Raw genomic sequence first — 19359 nt, forward strand, 5'->3', positions numbered from 1 at the left:
CTGTATCGTGAGGCTCTTCTCCGTCCTCCTGTTTTATTTGCACCTGCAGTATATCTGTGTGTTGATTGTCCCTCTCAATATCAGCCATTGTCTCTGGAGTATCCTCCTGTAGCACTTGAAAGGAATGTTTTGATGATTCGGTCAAAAGGAGGACCACTTTTGGCCCAAAGTGAAGGGGGAGATTCTAGGATTCTGATGTGTTGTCCCAGGTAAGGCTCTCCCGCTGGTGGTGTGGTGGACAATATCTGATAGGATCGTCTCACCAAATACCATGTAGTCACAGTCTTGATGTAAAAAAAGAAAATAAGAAAAACATGGTTAGCTAGTTCGTAGTTTGACAAAAGACAAAAGTAGGCAAATGTTTAGCCAGTTACGTGCCTAATTTGGTTGATTATCAAAATCCATCAGCTGTGTTGTTGTTGTGAGTCGCAGAACGCACGCTGGCAATCTGCTCTATCAACTTCCGGTTCATCAAAAGTTTACGAGGAAACGAGCAGCTAGCCTTGCCTCTTCAATCAACATTTGTAAGATACGACTAAAAGACGGCATATAAGATTTCCACGGGGAAGCAACATGGGTATGCATTAATGTAAAGATTGTGGCTAGGTAGCTATATAGCTTACTCTTTCTAATCAAGCTGTCGGTGGAAGCAGGCCGTTGTGGGTGTAGTTTAACGTAGCTAGCTAACGTTAGTTATCTAGCTAAAGTTCGCTTCCGCCGACATGAGTTATTTTCTCTAGTCTTGTTATCAAATATTTTAGGCTAGCTAAAATTGCACACTCAATTTCAGTGCATCTCCTGCGAAATGTGGGATTAACTGTAAAATATAGTCATACGTACTTGCTTGGCAGTATCACTCGGGTGGTGCTGTGGCCTATGCACCAAGTTTGCCTGCTAGGAGTCATGGGTAACTGCATACATTGAGCGTGTCTGAAAGTGGGCGTTGCGAAATAAGCGGGAGGATCAACAAAAGCGTAAATCTAACAGCTAATTGGGCAGATTTGTTGCCACTCAAGACCGTTTTGCGTGGCTGCTTCCTTGTAGCGTTTGAGCCAAACTCTGCATGGTCAATCCGATGTCTGCATTGGCCATGCAGCATTTACAGCGATATGTCCTCGGCAGAAGTCATTGCATTCATACCTGGAGTCCTGAGTGGCGCAGCGGTCTAAGGCACTGCATCTCAGTGTTAGAGGCGTCACCACAGGCCCTGGTTCGAATCCAGGCTGTATCACATCGGCTGTGATTGGGAGTCCCATAGGGCGGCGTACAATTGGCCCAGCATCGTCCGGGTTTGGCCGGGGTAGGCTGTCAATGTAAATAAGAATTTGTTCATAACTGACTTGCCTAGTTAATTAAAGGTGGACAAATATATATATATATATATATGTGTATTTATAACCAAGACCATAGTCTGTCGTTTCTAATGGCAACAAATTAGTCATAGTGGGCAGAGCCAAGCCCGAGCTAGCGAGATCCTATTGGCGCGTTCTAGCCAACATCTGCATATTTCCGTTAGGGAACGCCTACTTTGAAATGCGCGTGTGCAATAACTTCATTCGCCTTTGCGCTCCTAAATAACGTGTTTTTTTTTCAACTTTAGCAAAGTGTAAAGTTTACAAAATTTAGTCCACTCTGTTCATAACACATTTTAGTTTTGGGAACAGAAAAACGTATTGCAATCAAATGTTTCATAAATTGAGAAAATTAGCATTATGTCGGCCAAAATCCATCTCGTTACGTCATCTCGCACTTCCATATTTGGTAGTGAGTGGAAACACCAAGCGAATGCTTCACATTTATACATCCGGTGAAATATCTCTAATTGTTCTGTGTTCATATTTCTTGCGCTTCGCGGAATAGCGCAAAGCTGTTGTAAAGGAAGTCTTCTTCTACGGTATTTTGGCGATCGCACAATTGAATGTGCATCCCGCCACCTACTGTGCGGGATGTAAACAGGACCCCCGTCCAAACAGATCTGATCCCCCTGCTAAAAAATAAAACAGATCTGATCCCTACACAGGTTTAAGGGGAACCTGGGAGGGCGGGTCTTCCGGGACCAGTACCCCTCGCAATTCTTCCCAGCACACACTTGAAACATGGCCAAATAATTTACAATTCTTACACAGCCGTGGTTTGGGGAGGAAAGCTCTGACAGAGTATCTTACATAACCAAGCTTCACATGCGGACGTATTTGCACTTTATAAAAAAACAACAGGACCGACACTTTTTTTTATTTTCTCCATTCAGAACATTTGTCTTCACCAGTTTTGCTCGACGTGCTGCTTGATTCGAACTCAGCATCCACATCTGCCATCTTTTCTGCCACCTTAATTATCCTAACCTGCCACCTTAATTATCCTAACCTGCCACGGTATTTATCCTAACCTGCCACTGTAATTATCCTAACCTGCCACGGTAATTATCCTAACCTGCCACGGTATTTATCCTAACCTGCCACGGTAATTATCCTAACCTGCCACGGTAATTATCCTAACCTGCCACGGTAATTATCCTAACCTGCCACGGTATTTATCCTAACCTGCCACGGTAATTATCCTAACCTGCCACGGTAATTATCCTAACCTGCCACGGTAATTATCCTAACCTGCCACGGTATTTATCCTAACCTGCCACGGTAATTATCCTAACCTGCCACGGTAATTATCCTAACCTGCCACGGTATTTATCCTAACCTGCCACGGTAATTATCCTAACCAGTTTAGCGAAAAGGAAGCAGTTAGCAGTCACGCAAATGACATTGAGTGGCAACTGCCCAATTAGCTGTTATATTTCCATATACCCACTTTTGTTGACCCTCGCACTTATTTCGCAATGCCCACTTTCAGACAATCAATGCCAGCAGTGGAGGCTGCTGAGGGGAGGACGGCTCATAATAATGGCTGGAACGGAGGAAATGGAATGGCATGAAACACATGCCATTACCACAAGTCCGTTCTCCTCAATTAAGGGGCCACCAACCTCCTGTGTTGGCCAGCACAGCTCACAGTGTAGCTCTGGTCCAGAGCGTTAGCACATCCCTCTAATGCCCTGGACCAGAGCTATTCACAGTGATGACCAGTGGTGTGATTCCTGGATATGGTGAAATGTGTACTGTTTGAACACTTGCATCTCACCTAACGTCCATCCTTCTTTAAAGTAAGCACTGCTGTACTATTAAGTAAGTAAGTAAGTAAGTAGCCTTGCATGAGTCTATTTCCTGTTTTCTGATGCGTGAGGCAGCTTGATGTGTACTCCCTTTGGACAGGACATTAATCTATCGCAGGTCTTTACCCCCAATCCATTGCTGAGTGCCAAGCAGAGATGCATCTGGTCCCATTTTTACAGTCTTTGGTGTGACTTGGTTGGGGATCAAACGCCTAACATTCCATCTCAGGGTGGACACTCCAGAAGTATTCAAACAGGGCAAATGTGTGCTTTGTGTAGCCTGCCTGTCTATACTTACCTCCCCCTCCTTTCCCACAGATGGCCCCCTCCCTCTCTCTTCTCTGAGACTCCTGGTGCCACCGCTGCGTCTGATGTCTGCGGTCATGTGGCAGGTGGTGGGGCGGCGGCGTTTGGAGCATTATGGGAAGCTGGAGGACTTTGTGTGTTTGGCCACAGAGACAGTTCCAGAACTACTGACTGACAGGCAGAGAGCATTACTGCTACTAGGCCTCAGAGCAAAGGTGTGTGTGTTTCTTCCAGCAGTAACCTACACAGTATTTTCCATGTGCTGCAAATCAGAAGTTCACCTCTGTTGTAAAGTGTTGCACAGTGTTGTAATTTTAAACGGACCTCCTGATCGGTCCATCTAGCAGATGTCCCAGGAGGGGATAGTTGAGGATGTCGCCCCAGAACTCATCCAGACTCACCTGGACAGGATCCAGTCCATCTGTCTGACAAAGGTGAGAGAGAGGGCTCATGGGAACTGGATTTTTACAGCCTGCCTTTTACTGAACCTATAGAGTGATAGGGTGGAGTAAAGGGAGGGAACCGAGTGCCAGAATGGGGACACACCTTTTCTGAGTGCTGAGAGGGAGGCGTTTGGCCCTGACACACACTAAGGTATGTGTCTGTTGTTTTTACAGTCCAGTGACAAGGCCTTTGAGGATGCCAAAGCCAGGCTCATGGCGTACACCCAGAGGAGTCCAGGAGATCAATGGACTGTAAGAAAATGAATCATTCTTCACTTGAGTAACATGCAGCAGAGCAAGTGACAGCACTGTACTAAACTCTGAGTTCAGTGAAGAATTGTTCTCTCTCTCTCTCTACTATCTCTCTCTCTGTACTATCTCTCTCTACTGTCTCTCTCTCTCTGCTATCTCTCTCTGTACTATATCTCTCTTTCTCTGCTATCTCTTTCTCTCTGCTATCTCTCTCTCTGTACTATATATCTCTCTTTCTCTCGCTACTATCTCTCTCAGTTTGGTCAATACTTTAATGCAGAGCTGGAGTCTCTGGTGTGTGTGTTCCTCTCCAGACTGGAGGAGCTGCTGCCAGTACCAGACTTTAAACAGGTACACAGTGACCGGCAACCGCATGTCAACCATCAACTTCACTACTAAGAGACTACACAAGCTACATATTGACCACATTTACCAACCACACTTTGACCTGCACACATCTCCCCCCTGTGTTCCCCAGGCTGCTTCCTGGCTTGACTCTGTCCCCGGTGGTGTGGATGAATGTCTGCAGTCTATCCCCCACAGTGACAGGCTGAGGTCTGTGCTGCAGAGCCAAACGTGCTGCCGGGAACACCTGATAAATAGAGGTACGTCACCAACCCTGCAGAAATCACCAACCCTGCAGAAATCACCAACCCTGCAGAAATCACCAACCCTGCAGAAATCACCAACCCAGCAGAAATCACCAACCCAGTCATAGTCTGCAGTCTCAGTTGTTTTAAAAGTCCAAATGTTTTTATTTGAATTGTTTACAGCTGTGCTTCTCGCTTGTCTTGTGCAGACTCCAGCCCATCCCAGACCAACCTCCTCAGCTCTCTACCTGTTTGTCTTCCAAATTTGATGGTGTACTGTCCCTCTGCCGACTCTGACAGGGAGTCAGAACCCTTCCCTGAGGAAAGGATGGATGAAGAGAGAGGAGAAGAACAGGAGAAGGTCTGCATCAAACGAGAGGACGACGAGAAATCGAAAGTAGCCGAGCTGATTGGTCAAGACCAGGAATCAGCCAATAGAGTGGCAGGGGAAACGGAAACGTCCAACCTAGGGATTATGGGTTTCATTGTTCAGAGCCAATCTATAATGATTATCCCCCAGCCGGGCCAGCACTCTCTTGCTGTCGTCTCCCAGTCTGCACCCACTCTCACCTTGCCTGTGGCCTGCAGGGGGCAGACTGCAGTCAACTCTCCCTCAGGACAGAGCAGGCCCTCGCCAGAGAGGAACACTGTTCCTGTGAGCAGCCAAAAGCCCCAGGCCTCACCGGGGAGGTATGTGTGGTCAGTATTTGTGTGGTGTGTTAGGAATGCGGTAGCGTGACAGTAAGTATGGACAGATTGTATCAGAATGGGTGTTTTGAGTGGTAAGTGTGTGTGTGAGTGGTAGTGTGATGATGGACAGAGTGTGTGTGTGTGTGTCTAACACCACACTGAGGAGGAAAGTGTGGTCAGCGTGTGTTTGGGAGTGTGTGTATGTGTGTGGAATGCAGTAGCGTGACAGTAAGTATGGACAGATTGTATCTTGTGTGTTTTTGAGTGTACATTATTTGAACAGTGTCGAAACGTGAACTGTGTGTGAGTATTGGGTAAATGATGAATGATTAACATGACATGTTATTTCCCACCTCAGCATCATCCCAGAGTCGTCTGATAAGCCTGTAGAATGTATTAGGGTGGAGAATGACACAGGTGAGTGTCCTAACCACCTGCAGCTCACAGGAGGCTGCTGAGGGGAGGGACAGCTCATAATAATGGCTGGAACAAAGCAAATGGAATGGCATCAAACACCTGTGTGTGGTTTATTTGATACCATTCCACTCCAGCCATTATCACAAGCCCGTCCTCCCCACCAGCCTCCTGTGCTGCAGCTCCCTATCAGGTGTACGCATAAGATATTCCTATTTTGTCCTCCATTACAAACTCCATTTCCCAATATCCTCTCTGGTTATCCTCTCGTGTGCCTTTTTTAAAAATGTACGTAGTTCTGTCCTTGAGCTGTTCTTGTCTATTAATGTTCGTTTCATGTTATGTGTTGGACCCCAGGAAGAGTAGCTGCTGCTTTCACAGCAGCTAATGGGGATCCTAATAAAATACCAATTACCTCTCACCTTCTCTTCCTGTTTCCTCACAGACAACCCCACAGGGGAGTCATCGTCTTCCGAGACGCTCCCGTCTAGCGTATCCCACAATCCCCGGCGTGTTGCCCATAAGTGTCCAACGTGCGGGAAGTGTTTCATCTACCGTTCCCAGGTGCTGCGTCACCTGACCACACACTCGCGAGGCGGCCGCTACAAATGCGCCCAGTGTGGCGTTGGCTTCCCAACGCCCTGGAGCCTGAACGACCATAAGCGCTCTGTGTGTGTCAACGCCACCTTCGACTGCGCACAGTGCGGGAAGCGGTTTGCATCGCTCCGCGAGCAGTACCGCCACCGCCTCACCCACAAGACCAACACCTGTTTTCAATGTGGGGCGGGCTTTAGGACCCAGCTGGAACTGACCCGACACCACAAGACCCACTGGGCCCAGCCACTGCACCAGTGCTGCCTGTGTGGCAAACGCTTCCGCCTCCTCTCTAGCCTGACGAATCACAAGCAGACTCACTCTTCCGGCGGCGGCTTCGCCTGCACCCAGTGCGAGCGTGTGTTCGGCTCGGCGAAGGAGCGCGACGCCCACCGGCAGATGCACCGCGTACCCAAACTCGTCTGTCCTGTTTGCGGCGAGACATTCACCTCGCAGGCCAAACTCATCAAACACCAGCAGACCCATCCGGTCCCAGAGGGGAGCGAGGGCCAGAGGTACAAGTGCCGCTACTGTGAGGAGACGTTTACAGGCCTGACCCTCATGAGGATCCACCAGAGAAGCCATCTTGTGGACAGACCTCATCAATGTGACCAGTGTGAGAAGAACTTCACTACTCTGGGGTCCCTCCAGTCCCACCTCAGAACCCACTCGGAGGAGAAGCCCTTTCTCTGTGCCCACTGCGGCAAGCGCTTCCGGACCAAAGACGGCATGGAGGGACACCTCCGGATCCACACGGGCGAGAAGCCCTTCCACTGCTCCTACTGTGGGAAACGCTTCACGGCGCTCGCCGGGTTGAACGTTCACGTGCGGCGGCACACGGGCGAGAGGCCGTACGTGTGTGAGGTGTGCGGAAAGGCGTGGCCCTCTGGTGGGGACTTGCAGAAACACATGCGCTGTCACACAGGAGAAAGACCTTACAGCTGTGTTGACTGTGGGAAGACATTCTCCATATCCTGTCACCTGACAGAACACATGAAGACACACTCAGGTCAGAACCAGGAGCTTGTAGTTAAAGGGATAGCTCGGATTTTGGCAATGAGGCCCAAAGAGTTCAATGAAGTTGTGGATACCATTTTTATGTCTCTGCGAGAAGTTTGGAGGAAGTTGCTAACTAGCGCTATTGCATTTGCTAAATCCCTGTGTAAGAATTTCCACAACAATACCCATAGACTTCCAGTCATTGCGCTAATGCTAGTTAGCATTGGCTCGCGAACTACCTCTAACTTCCTTCATACTGGACACAGAGACATAATATCATCTGACTCTGGGGAAGTAGATAAAGGGACAACATCCCGAAGTATCCCTTTAAGGGGGCCGTTGATTTAACAATTATATGGTGTATATGAATGATACTGTTGTCATTTGTCCAAGAAATGCTAAACATGTTTGTACTTTCATATGCAATGCAGGACATATGCAATGCGTTTATGCATTTGTGATCAATGATAATAAAACAAACAATTTAATCGTAGTTCTGTGTAATCTGAAGTAACTCTGTAATCTTGATTTACAGTCCTTAATACTGTCCCGTCCCTCAGGTGAGAAGCCGTTCTCTTGTCCAGAGTGTGGGAAGAGCCTGAAGAGGAAGTTTGATCTGAAGAAGCACCTGTTGACTCACTCTGGAGTGCGTCCGTACCCCTGCCCTCACTGTGACAAGGGCTACACCCGCCGCACACACCTCAACAGGCACCTACAGAAACACTCGGCCGAGCTGTTAGCAGCAGCATTGTAGCCAGCATCATTTGCCCATGGATGGACATCTCAATAGTATTCTGTCCTTGAAATAACAATGGGCTCCCATCACCAAGATTCTGAATTGGAATCCAATGACTTCGAGACTAGAGGAACAGAACGTTCTGCCTATGGATGGCAGGGGTAAGCAATGTCTCCCTGCTGGTTGAGTTTGACTGAGATCACGTGACTTTTCCTGATTCATCTTGTGTTAATCAAGAATATGATTTGTGTGTGGTCTAACTGTAGTCTGTCATTATCAAATAGACCTAAAGCAATTTGTCTGTCGTGGCCTCATTTGTTTGATGAAACATTATAAAATAGTTGACTGATGGGTAACTGTTGCCTGAATAATGTCTCTTCAATTTATATCCTGTCTGTAATTCAGTTTAATATTTCTTCTGTGCTTTGATAAAACCTATCCCAAGTTCTACCTGTGTGTTGGCATTCTTCTTCCTTACCTATTACTGCTGGTGGTGATAATATGCCCATAAAGTCATGTTTCAGGCAGCGTAGTTAATATCAAATGCACTGTTAATCAATTGTATTTATTGTTAACAAATTTGGTGACAATACATAAAAAATATCCTATATTTACATTCCAAAAGAGATCAAACAAATTACAAGTCTAGATATTGTACTAACATCTCATCTCCATGGTACAGTATATAATTGAGATGGGTACTAAAGCAAAATATGCACAAACTCAATGACCCGTTATATAGCTTAATTATTTGTGACACTAGCCAACTCATTTATTTTCATTTATTTATAAAGTAAATGAAAATACACATTTAAAATGAATAAAATAAGGCAAGACCCCCATGCTGCCACCGTACCAGAACCTCCAAGAAATTCAAAAATCCTGAGCTCCCGTCTCTTCAGGTTACTGGTATGTGGTCAAGCCCTAGCTACATTACACTGTTACTATGTGGTCAAGCCCTAGCTACATTACACTGTCACTATGTGGTCAAGCACTAGCTACATTACTGTTACTATGTGGTCAAGCACTAGCTACATTACTGTTACTATGTGGTCAAGCCCTAGCTACATTACACTGTTACCATGTGGTCAAGCCCTAGCTACATTACACTGTTACTATGTGGTCAAGCCCTAGCTACATTACACTGTTACTATGTGGTCAAGCCCTAGCTACATTACACTCTTACTATGTGGTCAAGCCCTAGCTACAATGCACATTCCAGCTCAAGGTGTTTCACACCAGCATTACAGGTGAGTCAACCTGTGACTCAACCCAAAGTGGTTTAGTGGTGAAAACCCCTTCAGGCGTCATTCCTTAAAGCGGCAGTCAGCAGTTGAAACAAAAACAAAGCGTATTCTCTGCCCGTTTCAGTAAAAAGCTGAGGGATGGGGCTAGAGAAAGGTTAACACTCAAATTCATAGGCACGGCTAAGGAGTAACCATCCATGATATCAACATTATAGCTTGAACCATATTTTGAAGCTACTGTTTATAGTGTTTGTTTCCATGTACTTTGTTTATAAACATTGGAGTAAAACAAGCTTGTATATTTTGGGTTCTGATGGGGTACGACAGTTGAACTAAGCTCATGATGAATGTATAAGTCATATTTGCCAAGAAACAATGGGTACATATTAATAATTTACAAGTCCAAAAATGGATGTAACAACTGCAGATTGCCCCTTTAAGGTAGACGATCACATGGTTACTTCAAAATACACTACACTGTAGCGAACAACATTCACTGTTTCATTGAAACAACTGACATCTGCCATACATACGATGGCAAATCATTTCTACGTAGACTGGACTGTCTGACTGACAGTGTTTCTGGACAGGAGATTGCATCCTACTGGGCAGCAGACCGGGCCTGGTAGCCTTTCCCCTTCAGGATACGCCGCACCTAAGAGAAACAACCAGAGGCACATTATTACAATACAGTCCCATCTTGTTGAAGTGTGTGTGTTTTGAATGTCTGCCAGTCTAACACGTGAACTTGTGTGTTCTTCCTGTTGTGTTTTTACTGCGTCTCTGTGTTTGCGTCTCAGACAGACCTTAATAGTAATTGATAAAAGGTTCTCAGTCGACTTGCCTGGTTAAATAATGATTACATGATAGTAAAACAACGACATGGGAATATTCACCTGAAAGATAGATACAAGAACACTTAAATGCTCCCACAGAGGGAGGATTCAACCGTGTGCTGGTATCTTATATTTTTCCAGGCAATGGCATCAACGTAGAACCATGCTGTACTTTTTGTACCTGATTTATGGATGTGCTTACACACTTAGTATTTTTTTCTATCTAGAACCTAAAAAAGGTTCTTCGGCTGTCCCCATACGAAAACCATTTGAAGAACCCTTTTTGGTTCCATGTTTGAACCTTTTTAGTTCCAGGTAGAACCTTTTTGGGTTCCGCGTAGAGCCATTTCTACAGAAGGGGGACACCCGAAGAACCATTTTGGGGCATTATTCACCTGGTCTCCGACGGGCCCTTCAGCCACCAGCTGGGCAGGCTGCTCATTCTCCAGGTTCTTGGAGCTGGGGTCAGCCCCTCTCCTCATCAGCAGTTTCACAGCATCTACCTGAGTCAGGCGACCATGCACAGAACTGGCAAAGTGCAGTGCTGTGTTTCCACTGAATGCCTGGTAGACAGAACTCATGTTAGAGGGTTTAGTTAACTTACCTCCTGATGACCAAAAAACAATGAACAATGGGAACACTGTTTGTCAGCTCAGAATTTGAGCCAGAACGCCGATTTGTTATCATGTACGTTTGTTTTCCAGAGAGAGGCGAGACCTCACCTTGACATTAGGTAATGTAGTAGTATCTCACCTTGACATTAGGTACTGTAGTAGTATCTCACCTTGACATTAGGTACTGTAGTAGTATCTCACCTTGACATTTGGTACTGGAGCAGTATCTCACCTTGACATTAGGTACTGTAGCAGTATCTCACCTTGACATTAGGTACTGTAGTAGTATCTCACCTTGACATTGGGTACTGTAGCAGTATCTCACCTTGACATTAGGTACTGTAGTAGTATCTCACCTTGACATTAGGTACTGTAGTAGTATCTCACCTTGACATTAGGTACTGTAGTAGTATCTCACCTTGACATTAGGTACTGTAGTAGTATCTCACCTTGACATTAGGTACTGTAGTAGTATCTCACCTTGACATTGACGATAGACAGAGAGTCTGGCTGGTCGAGGAAGATGCGTAAAAGCTCCACATTGGCCTCCTGAGAAGCCATGTGCAGGGAGGTGCGGCCACTTTTATGATCCTGTTGGAAAAAGACACAAGTACGGTCAGACTGTATGGAATGGCTATGCTGCCAAAGAATGATACGCAAAAATTATAAATGAAAAGATTCTCAACCTCTAGCCTGGTTTCAGATCTGTTTATGATGCCTTGCCAACTCCAATGACCGTAGGAGTTGGCAAGGTTGGAGTTGACAAGGCATCAGACAGATTTGGGGCCAGGCTACTCAAACTCACCTTAGTTGCACAGGAGGCTCCCATGAGGAGCAGTGTGTTGACACACTGCCTCAGTAGCTTCCTTCTCTGCATCAACTCCACCTCCCCAGGGGACTGGGGGGTCGCCGCCATACGGCCCAACTCCTGGACAACCGCATTGTGAGACCGGACCGCTGTCTGAAGAGGAGTTAGGCCTGGAGAGAAAAGCAGGTTGAGGCATTGGGGAGGTAGTATTTATTTTGCCGTTATGACGGTTAAATAATGTTGACTGTCGTAGTTTGCGACTCAGCCTTGGGTTGAGACACAGGTTGCCTCACCTGTTTTATTGTATAGAGGATTATGAGCAATCCTGACAGGTCATAGTTCTGAGCAACTCTGACTCACCATCATAGTTGACTTCTTCCACACTAAGCTCCTGCCCTTTACCCTTCAGAGCTCTATGGATGGTCTACGGGAAGAGAGAGAGTGTGAAGGAAAATGTTAAACAGGGGGATAAAGGGCAGATGGGTATAACAGGAAGAACTTTTGATTTCAATTTAAAACACACACACACACACTTGTGTTAAGGTACAACTGTGGAATTAGCTAGTCATGGTAAAACATGTCATCGCTAACGACGACAGTGTCAATGTTTAGTTCTAGAGATCTAAAAGAGATAGTATATGCCAGCCATTCATCAGCAGCGCCTGTTCTTCCTTAATGAATAGTATCCGACAACAAGAACTGTTGTGAGAATCATCCAGGACCAGTTGAGTAACAGATTAATAGGCGTTAATGATTGGGAGGTTTAGCGTGCCATGTTCTGTTGACGGTTAATGTTTGATAGGCTGGGAGTGCATTTGCCGTGACCTTTTATCAGAAGCACATCTGTTGTTAAACCAGTTTTTCAAAGAAAGGGGGATTTTGTCCCAGTGTTGTTTTGAGGAAATGCTCTGTGATTGGCTGGCTGTTATATATGTTATGAGCTGATGAGGAAGTCACTGCCTGTGATCTAACCCGATACAGAACAACTGTTGCTATGGGACAAAAAAACATTCCAACATTCCAAGTCAGGAGGAACATCAAACACAGTGAGACAAAATTCCAATTGAAAGATAAAATCACTGAAAAGGGCACAGTTTATCACAGATAATCAAGATGGCAACGTTTCAGTGAAACCTATAAATCCATTCATTGAGTCATGAGCCAAATTTGCATAGATTCTTATCAAAATGGCATCAGCAAGTTGCTGACAGATCTCTTCTGATTGTGCATACAGCACCAGAGTTCTCTACACTTTTTTTGTTCCATTTGGGCAAGAGCGTGCAGGGGGGAAAATCACCCCGCCTTATTTCCATATACTGGAAGCCTAGAACAAATCGACCATTGACAACCAACCTGTGGTTTTACTTCTTGAAACTAGCAGGGGTAAAATACCCTGAAAACCAAGTTTGCACAGTGCAGATGACATACTGTATCAGACTATGTTCAAATCATCTGGTAAAGACATAAAAGGATCGTTGTTCAGGCGATCATAAACCTAGCTTTTCCATTCATACATTAACAAACACAAGGCTCCTGGTAAAAACGTTAACTTTGTTTGCTGTGATTGGCAACCAGTGTTATTAAAAGAGAGAACTCACATCCCTACGGCTCAGTGTTTTCCCTGACTTCTCTTCCAACCACTATTTCCTTCCTCTAGTGCCAAGACGTTGATTAAAGTTGCCAAACCTTATGTATTATAATAATAATAATAATAATAATAATAATAATAATAACAGAGATTGTGTTCAACAATCATCATGTTTTCAGACCTTTATTCAAACCTTTCATACCATAGTCTCTGTATGATGAGGTATGTTCACTTTAGTTGTGAAAACCCAACCCTAGGCAACACAGTGAGTAGGATGTGGTTTCAATGATGGACTCTTCTGACAAAGAGGAACTAAGTCACTGCCTACATTGATAAGGGAAAAATACATCTGGGGTTTTGCCACACAAATCCAGAGGCAGACATGCCAGAACAACGTGATTCAAAAACCAAAGTTTGCAGGCACAACCTTTGCAGTTGTTTTAGTTCAGGTAGTTGATGCAAACTAGCCACTTGTGAAATGCACTCATTAAAAATAACCTCTGATCTCCATATTGCTAGCTACTATTTAGTATTTTATTCAAGCTGATAAAGTAGTGACGTAGGCAGTTCCTCTATACCAAAAGAGTCCATCCCTGAAACCAGACCTTAGTCACTGTATTGCTTACACTGGTCTATGTGCATGACACTTCCCTGACTATCTTTAATTTGTATTTATTTCATTTAACTAGGAAAGTCAGTTAAAGAACAAATTCTTATTTTATAATGACGGCCTACCCCGGAAAAAAACTCCCCTAACCCGGATGACGCTGGACCAATTGTGCGCCGCCCTATAGGACTCCCGATCACGGCCGGTTGTGATACAGCCTGGGATCAAACCAGGGTCTGTAGTGACACCTCTAGCACTGAGATGCAGTGCCTTAGACCGCTGCGCCACTGAGGAGCACTGGGTTATCTAACTGCTAAGGTTGACTGGCTGCAGTGATGCCTCAAACAGAAGTTGTGAAATACAAGTTATAAGGTCAGAACATGACGTGGTCAGATTAAATCCAGAGCCCCTATTCATATCACACTCTTAGTATGTGCCACAGTGGGAAAGTCAAAGACCTGGAGAGTGAGAGCGTGGCCCTTCTCTGCACACACATGCAGAGGGGTGCGGCCCCAGCAGTCAGTGGTGTTGATCTGAGCCCCCTGGGCCAACAGGTCCTGCACTATCAGATGTTGATTGGCTGCAACGCTCAATTGAAGGGCACTCTGGGTACAAAACAAAAGACAAAAAAGATCAAATGTTGAAAGTCCTCCTTTTCAGATGATATCCCAGTTGTAATCATAACTGCGCCCTTGTGACCAATTCCAAATCAACCCATAGCCACTAGCTCCTAGGCACTAGTGTGTGTGTGTGTGTGTGTGTGTGTGTGTGTGTGTGTGTGTGGTGTGTGTGTGTGTGGCAGAAGTCTCTGGGGCTAAGGGTCCATTTAGAATTGGGCGTGAGAATGTAAATCCTTACCTGGCCATTGTGCTCCTTCATATCCAGCATGCCGACAGTAGCCATCTTGCTGGCCAGCACATAAGCTAGAGCCCTTCTGCCCTGTGCCACAGCTATGTGCAAGAATCTGGCAACACAGAGATAAAAAAAAAAATCTACACTAAGATAAAAGGGTTCCAAAGGGGTTCTTCGGCTCTCCCCATAGGAGAACTCCCTTTGGTTCCATATAGAACCCTCTGTGGAAAGGGTTCTACATTGAACCCCAAATGGTTCTACTTGGAACCAAAAGTGTTCTATATGGAACCAAAAGGGGTTCATCAAAGGGTTATCCTATTGGGACAACCGAAGAACCCTTTTAGGTTCTAGATAGCAGCTTTTTTCTAAGAGTATAAATGTCTGGCAAGCATAGGTCACATGATGGATTAGAACAGTGTCACTAACATCCTTGTTCCTGGAGAGCTACAGGGTGTGGCAGGTTTGTGTTCCAACACTGTGCTAGGCTGGAACAAAACCCTGCACACCCGTACCTCCCCAGGACCAGAGTTGGAGGCCACTGGGTTAGAAAATTAACTGAGTCGAGTATGCATAGTTGCTTAGATCTACAAAAGGCAAATGTTTACAAGGGGTTGATGAATACTACACAAACTGACGTGTCTCCATCATTATCCTGGCTTGTGAGCATCTCGGGGGTGAGCCCTGCCAACTTCTCCTCTTCCTGTCGTATCTGCCATTGAAAGAAGGACGTCGGCTCCCCTTCAGCAAACTGAGCCAATGGCCAAACACCCTTTTGGGTTAGCGGGGCTATGAACGGCTGGGGGACATAGGAGTTTCCCATTGCTTGTGGCATGTGGGTTTGAGGGTAGAGGGACTGATAGTCGATGTGGCTGAAGTAGTCAGGGAGGGTCTCTTGTGGGGAGGTCTCTGATTTCATGGACTCATATCCAAGTTCCATGAAGTCAATGTCCAGTGTGCTTCCCTCTGGAGGGCTCAGACTCTGGAACAGAAGTGGATGATAAATACTAAAAAGGGATAATACAGATGATACATCCACTTTTGGACTTGTAAATGAACTGTTTGTACCCATTGATTATTTTTTTTAAATGTTTTATATTTAATTAGGCAAGTCAGATAAGAACAAATTCTTATTTACAATGACGGCCTACACCGGCCAAACTCGGACAACACTGGGCCATTTGTGCCCAGCCCTATGGGACTCCCGATTACGTCCGGATGTGATACAGCATGGTTAAACTATCATTTTGATATCATGGATGGTCAGTCCTTACATCCATAGCTCAGTCTATACATTTGAGAGTGGTTACATTTCTCCAGCCCAATCCCTCAGAGGTTTAGAACGAGAACGCTTTGTTATTGTTTCAACCAATGATTGGGATTGCTGCTTTAAGTACATTTCCTGTCATGAAAGGTAAACAATAAGGAAGAAAGATATTTGTAGTTGTGTTCCTTCCACTCCAAAACAACAGAGTTTATATGAGACACACATGCAAAACCTAATAATCTATATGCATGATAACATTGCCAAACTGTATTCCTAATTTTGAGTTCTGGAATTGCCCTCAGGGTGGAGGCGGTAACTCAGTCTCACTGGGATTTTCCCGGAAGGGAACTAAGCAAGTGAAGTGACATCAGACTACACAGAAAAGGAGAAATGGAATTGGGCTATTGAAGTGGTCGGTCATATCACACAATATAGTTTGTAGCTATAACAAATGTGACCTGCATGAGAGTTTGTGGTTTTCACTAGTTCTTCATTAGCTAAACCAGAGGAATATCCCTGGATGTATTTAACCTGGGTCTATGAAACCAACCCTAGCCTGAACACCAAGAACCGTGGGAAAAGTTAAAGGAGACTCAATTAAAATAACAGTATAACCAAAAGCATACAATTACCAGGATTGCCTTTGCAGTAGCAAGTCTTTTAGCAGGTGAATGGGTTATCAAGCTGAAGTCCGCAGTCCTCTTATGCCCTTGAAGAAGGGAGGTCAACTCTACACGATAACGAACAAAAAAAACCATTTGCACATGATGTTATAATGTACAGTATCTACAGTATTTCTGGATAATGTGTGTTGATAAAACATTAATATTACCTGTGTATTCTCCCTCAGAGTGTTGCTGGACATGAAGAAAAACAGAGATCATGAAAATATGGACAGATGTAAGCTAAATATATGCAAGCTAAACATAATATTTACACAAACTAGCCAAACAATAACATAACATAATTTAATTTACCTGTACATTTTGGTTGCTAAGGCGCTTCTGCATGATGAGTTCTTTCACTGTATTCTTCACCCGCACACCTTGGAAACGGCCAAAAGACCGCACCTCACTCATGCAACACTCTGCAACAGGTATAAATAGGACCGATGAGAATCTTTGATCCCAAGACAAGTTTGAAATAAACACTAATTTTGATCAGTTTGCTATTGAGGCAAAAGTGGTTGTGTTGAATTAAAGGTACACTCAGCAATTCATAAAAATGCTCATTTGCAAAAAGCCATTGATGTATGATATATCTATAGTGGTAGGATACAGTAATACAGTTCCTGGGAACTCTGTCGGCCAAGTTCAAGCACAGGAGCTCAAATACTCAATGTTATTCAATGGGGCGTGGAAGCTACAAAAAGAGGCATGTCCATATAGTTGTTGAAGTTGCTTGATCTGCACAGATGATTAAATCTCATTATGTCTGGAGAACTGTCTCAGAAGTCAGGCTTTATCAACATCAGAATCTCAGGTATTCTAAACAACTCAGAAACACAACCTTCATACTGCAGTGTATGAATAAACATTCTAAAATGGGCAAGACGACCTGGAACGCGACCTCACACTTCCCCTATTTCCACAGCTAGCGGAGCTCATGCCAAATTCACACTGTTATCTACAACCTTCACCAAATGACAGTAACTGTTCACTTTCCTCTGCCATTCAAATAGCACAATGTATCTACCTTGCTCTTCCATTGTACAGTGCTATTATAGGTCTAAATATGATGTTGGGTCTAACCATGATCAGTGGTGTAAAGTGCTTAAGTAAAAATGCTTAAAACCACTTAAGTAGTTTTTGGGGGTATCTGTACTTTTAATATTTTTTGACAACTTTTACTTTACCACATTCCTAAAGAAAATGATGTACTTTTTACTCCATACATTTTCCCTGACAACAAAATGTACTCGTTACATTTGGAATGCTTAGCAGGACAGGAAAATGGTCTAATTCACACACTTCTCAAGAGAACATCCCTAGTCATCCCTACCGCCTCTGATCTAAATTATGTCTATGTGGGAGCGTGCCCCTGGCTATCCGTACATTTAAAAAAACAAAAAAGTGGTGCCATCTGGTTTGCTTAATATAAGGAATTTGAAATGATTTATACTTAACTATATTTTAGCAATTGCATTTCCTTTTGAAACTTAAGTATATTTAAAACCATATACTTTAAAACTTTTACTCAAATAGGATTTTACTGGGTGACTGACTTTTCTTGAGTGAATTTTCTATGAAGGTATCTTTACTTTTACACAAGTATGACAATTGGGTAATTTTTACACCACTGCCCATGATCAGTAATCCTCCGTGTCACTAACGCAATGTTCTTTCCGGTGTTCCAGAAGTAGGTTAATAAGGAAGTAACCATTAACTACACTAATTATTTTTTGATAATATAAAGTAGCCAGCCTATCATTATTAACACAATAGTCTGCTTAGAGGAAAAATAACAACAATTACAAATATGTATATTGATTTCTAAAAGTGAGGGTTTTATTTTACCGTTCGTGGCACTGTCTGCAGTTGGCGGAGTCGGGCTCCCAACCTTACCCCAGCCATCAAACTCGTTTGGCGCACAGAGAGAGTTGTTGATCTCCGTTGCAGGTGAGGTATCCTGGTAAAAAGACCCCAAATACACGGGGCTCGTTACAACAGTCCCTGGATGCACAAGATTCAGGCCGTTCTCGATAATTCTGTCGATGATCATGTTGCGCTCAGAGCTAGATCACTATGTATGCACTATCAAGAGTTCTAATGGAGTTTGTTCCCGTTTGGATCATGTGACTACTGTACCTTCAGAAGCGCACAAAAGCGAGTGCGCTTGCAGCCTACTTGAATTACGCATTGGGCGCGTTCCAGATCTGCCCGAGGACGTTCTACAAAAGTAGCCTATACCGGAACAGAGCAAAGAAAACAATCTTTATTGTCCATTTTCACAGAAGTGGGATCAAAGTCACCATCCCACCTCTGACACCAGTGTATCCAACAAGTGTATCACAAGCATGTAGGCTAGACCAAAGAAACCATTGAAAAAATGGTCAGTTCAACTTAAATACAATTGTATTGGTCACATGCACCGAATACAACAGGTGTAGACTTTACAGTGAAATGCTTACTTACGAGTCCATTCCCAACCGTGCAGATAAAAAGTAAGACACATTTTTGCTAAATAAAAAAGGAAAGAGTAAAACAATATTGAGGCTGTATACAAGGAGTACCAGTATGGAGTCAATGTGCCGGGGTACGAGGTAGTTGAGGGAAATGAGGTAATACAGTATGTACCTGTGGGTAAGGGTAAAAGTGACTAGGCAATTGGGATATATAAACAGTAAACAGTAG

At 44.3% G+C, this 19359-nt stretch overlaps 2 protein-coding genes across 11 annotated transcripts; one reads left to right on the plus strand and one right to left on the minus strand.

The window, feature by feature from the left end:
• The first annotated feature begins 455 nt into the window (after positions 1-455).
• Positions 456-8638, plus strand: LOC118941030 (uncharacterized). 10 transcript variants are annotated; one of them, XM_090207658.1, is made up of 10 exons: positions 456-577; positions 3485-3687; positions 3817-3906; positions 4090-4167; positions 4426-4518; positions 4646-4772; positions 4967-5447; positions 5806-5864; positions 6307-7464; positions 8015-8638. In XM_090207658.1, exons 1-10 carry the CDS (start codon positions 574-576, stop codon positions 8206-8208), a joined length of 2487 nt encoding a protein of 828 aa, XP_090063784.1. In that variant the 5' UTR covers positions 456-573; the 3' UTR covers positions 8209-8638. The 10 variants fall into 10 exon arrangements, with proteins under 10 accessions (XP_090063784.1, XP_090063783.1, XP_090063785.1 ...); XM_090207657.1 differs by having other exon boundaries at positions 3820-3906; positions 4967-5456; XM_090207659.1 differs by having other exon boundaries at positions 3820-3906.
• Positions 8639-8736: 98 nt separating this feature from the next.
• On the minus strand, positions 8737-18866 carry LOC110495544 (NF-kappa-B inhibitor zeta). The gene is made up of 12 exons (XM_090207665.1): positions 18523-18866; positions 16984-17093; positions 16839-16863; positions 16639-16736; positions 15378-15721; positions 14749-14854; positions 14349-14495; positions 12056-12119; positions 11693-11865; positions 11368-11478; positions 10669-10836; positions 8737-10092 (listed from the first exon to the last, which is right to left on the minus strand). The coding sequence occupies exons 1-12, from the start codon at positions 18725-18727 to the stop codon at positions 10039-10041; spliced, it is 1605 nt and encodes a 534-aa protein (XP_090063791.1). The 5' UTR covers positions 18728-18866; the 3' UTR covers positions 8737-10038.
• Between the last annotated feature and the right edge of the window lie 493 nt (positions 18867-19359).

This window comes from Oncorhynchus mykiss, chromosome 18 (assembly GCF_057628025.1).
Source record: "Oncorhynchus mykiss isolate SJ-2025 chromosome 18, ASM5762802v1, whole genome shotgun sequence".
In the NCBI taxonomy this organism is placed as follows: Eukaryota; Metazoa; Chordata; class Actinopteri; order Salmoniformes; family Salmonidae; genus Oncorhynchus; species Oncorhynchus mykiss.

Excerpts from the sequence above, each read along its gene's own strand:
- LOC110495544 (XM_090207665.1), bottom strand. The coding sequence starts at position 18,727 with ATGATCATCGACAGAATTATCGAGAACGGCCTGAATCTTGTGCATCCA. Across the intron at positions 17,094-18,522 it reads TGCAGACAGTGCCACGAACG|AGTGTTGCATGAGTGAGGTG; the intron begins GTAAAATAAAAC and ends TACCTGTTGCAG. Across the intron at positions 15,722-16,638 it reads CTACTGCAAAGGCAATCCTG|AGTCTGAGCCCTCCAGAGGG; the intron begins GTAATTGTATGC and ends CTTCTGTTCCAG.
- LOC118941030 (XM_036951310.2), top strand. Across the intron at positions 3,907-4,089 it reads AGTCCATCTGTCTGACAAAG|TCCAGTGACAAGGCCTTTGA; the intron begins GTGAGAGAGAGG and ends TTGTTTTTACAG. Across the intron at positions 4,168-4,425 it reads GTCCAGGAGATCAATGGACT|TTTGGTCAATACTTTAATGC; the intron begins GTAAGAAAATGA and ends TATCTCTCTCAG.